The sequence below is a fragment of the Microtus ochrogaster genome, chromosome 2, assembly GCF_000317375.1.
Source record: "Microtus ochrogaster isolate Prairie Vole_2 chromosome 2, MicOch1.0, whole genome shotgun sequence".
Taxonomy (NCBI): Eukaryota; Metazoa; Chordata; class Mammalia; order Rodentia; family Cricetidae; genus Microtus; species Microtus ochrogaster.
In genome coordinates this window covers 67,174,681-67,177,659 of record NC_022010.1, presented here as the reverse complement: position 1 = coordinate 67,177,659, position 2,979 = coordinate 67,174,681, and the positions used below count along the sequence as shown (strand labels likewise).

The 2,979-nt window shown below is 36.8% G+C and overlaps 1 protein-coding gene across 1 annotated transcript in view; it reads left to right on the top strand.

The window, feature by feature from the left end:
- The window catches only part of Eaf2 (ELL associated factor 2), a 41,119-nt gene extending 38,356 nt beyond the window's left edge, over positions 1-2,763 (top strand). Inside the window, exon 6 of the mRNA XM_005345086.2 lies at positions 2,717-2,763. Coding sequence (XP_005345143.1) covers positions 2,717-2,763 — 47 coding nt within the window. The remainder of the gene's footprint in view (positions 1-2,716) is intronic.
- Positions 2,764-2,979: the final 216 nt, after the last annotated feature.

Here is a 2,979-nt window from a genome sequence, read left to right as displayed (position 1 = left end):
GAACACACACAAAGTTGCTTGATATAAGTAGGGAAGTTAAGTTATGATTTCTGTTGGAAGTAGACAGTCTATGGTGGAGGCAGGGTGAGGTGGGAAAGATCTGTAAATATGTGGATGATCTTCAGCTAGTAAAAGGAAGCTGGGAAAAGGCACCATTTGCATGCTGACAGCTGCTGCTGTTTCTCAACCCATTGCTTTTACAGCCTTGTTATTCACTGGCTCATTGAAGGGACCTACCATATCTTCAGAAGATAGCAATCTTTAAATGTGATTGTAAAACCTGTTTCTGGTAAATGAAACTGTAGGCTGGGTTTAAAGAACCTCAAAATCCTGTAAGAGTGTTAAAAAGGTAGAGAAAAAGACAAACTTCCCCTCAAAATGGGCAAACAGAATTCTGAAACAAGAAAAAAAATGTGTTGCTAAGAAAGATATTATGAAGACATAATTCTTTTCTTTTTTTTTCTTTTTCCTATTTTGAGACAAGATCTCATTATGTAGGTCTGACTGGCCTGAAAAAAAAATTCATCTTCTTCTACCTTTTGAGTGCTGAGATTAAAGGTGTGAACAACCACACCTAATCCAAAACATAGCTTTAAAAAGATAATAAAGGAAAGGAAAGCAGAAATAAGTAAAATGCAACAAATTTTGAAAATAACAAAGTAGCTCTACAGAAGAGTGTTTGCATAGCATACACAAGGCCCAGAGTTTGAGTTCCATCATTTTAAAAATAAATTTGCATCAGTGGGATGGCTCAGTGGGTAAAGACACTTGTCACCAAGTTTTCTGACTTGAGTTCAGTCTCCAGAAATCACATGGTGGAAGGAGAGAACTGACATCCACAAACTGACCCCTGACTCCCACGTGCATGCATGAATGCACACACATGTGAGTAAATAAACGTCTAAAAATCTTTTGAAAGGACAGGTCATGGAAATTTCTTGAAAAAGGTCAATAAAAATAGTCAAGATGGACATGGATAAAAAATGGATTAGTTAGATGGAAGATAATACTATGGAAATATTCCAGAACACAATATAAAATAAAAAATAAGAGAGACAATTTAGAGGTATAGAAAATAGATGGCAATGATGAAACACTGTATACTAGGAATTCTATGAATGACTAGAAGGGAGAGTATGGAAAACTTTAGAATTTTCCAGGGCTAACACAGTCATGAATCTACTCCAGATTCTAAACTGGATACATGAGAATAAAGGCACACTTAAACTATGGCGCATTGAGGACAAAGTGACAGTTCTGCTGGCATGGCCAAGTCAAAGCTGGCATTTTCTTCTGAGGAGCTGCAAAGACTCCACTTCTCTCCCTGCTTCAATGTTTCTTCTATACTCTTACAGTGTATTCACCAATGTAGTTAGCTTCAACTTAGTTGCCTGTGTATTCACCAATGTAGTTAGCTTCACCTTAGTTGCCTACTTAAAATTGTCCCATGCATTCAAACAATCCTTGCTGTGACTTTTTCTGGTCTTTCTGACCTCGTTCCCTATTTTTCTCATTTATCCCACTCTAGCCACAGTAGCCCTTTTGCAAGTCAAAAAAAAAAAAAATCATGTAAGTCCCACCCCTATTCTGGCATGTACTGCAAGCCTACTCTGGGAAAGTCAGTTTTCTTCAGAGGTGTGATCCAAGCTCCACCCTTGTATATGCAGGCAGAGCCAATTGGACTCAGCCAATTGGACTCAGAGGATTAAAAAGAAAACTAAGATATAAAGTTTGGAAAATGATGTGTTGTCAGGGAGGGAGGCATCCAGGAGGAGTTAGTTGTAGAGGTGAGTTTGAGGTGGAAATGATATAAATACATTATATGCATGTGTGAAATTACCGAAAAATGTATAATTAAAAAATCACAACCACTCTACACTTGCCTTGGGCATTTATACTTGTTCTCTTCAGCTAGACACTATGCCTCCATTTTTTTTTATGACTTTCTACCTTAAATTTCTGTTCAAATGTTGCCTCTCCTGAAGCTCTCCCAGCAACAGTATCTGTAATAGCACCTCCTGCTGTCTTTCCACAGTTCCACACAGCATTTGTCCCTGCTAGATATCTGTTTCCTGTCTTTGTGCTCCATTGAGGTTAGCTCAGTGACTAAGCTCACAGACAATCGGTTATTAGATATTCTTTATGGTGCTAAGGGTTGAACCCCAGGCTCTGTGCATAGGCAAGCATTCTGACATTGAATGACATCTAGTCTAGTGACCCTTAACATCTGTTCCATAATGGCTTGAAATGCATTTTAAATTAAAGGTATTATACATTTTTTTCCTCTTGAAAATAATAGTTTGATTTTTAAAAGCATTTTTATCTCATTTCTTGATATGATAAGCCGATAGTGGAAAGAGGGACGATGTCATCAGCATGTGAGAGGAGGCATTTTTATCTCATTTCTTGATATGATAAGCCGATAGTGGAAAGAGGGACGATGTCATCAGCATGTGAGAGGAGGCTAACGTAAGTGATAGGTGCCACTGGGAGTTTGCTGCTATGGTTTCTCTTTTCTAGGCAGTATTGATTGCTTTACCAGATATGTGGCGTAATTATATGATAAGCAATCATATTATCAATTACAAAATGCTAGATTAACAGAATCACTTTCGACATAACATTTGCACGTTTATTTTTGATAAAGCTAAATGAACACATTAAATATTAACAGTTCACATTTTTAATGACTACGATTTTGTTTGTTTTGTTTTAGGAAGTGATTTGCAGCTGAGTGAATCGGAAAGTGACAGTGATGACTGAAGCGATATTGCGTTGCAAAGAAAACATTTGTAAAACGTGGGATAATCTGTCTCGTATTAAGATTAAATAGTCCTTGACTGAGGAAAATATGTAACTTTTGCTGAAAAACATTAAATTGATTCAGAATTTCAACATTTTATTGGTATTCTCATGTTTTATCTTTATTCCTAAGAGAATGTCATCACATTTGATTTACATTCTTCTCTTTCTTTCATT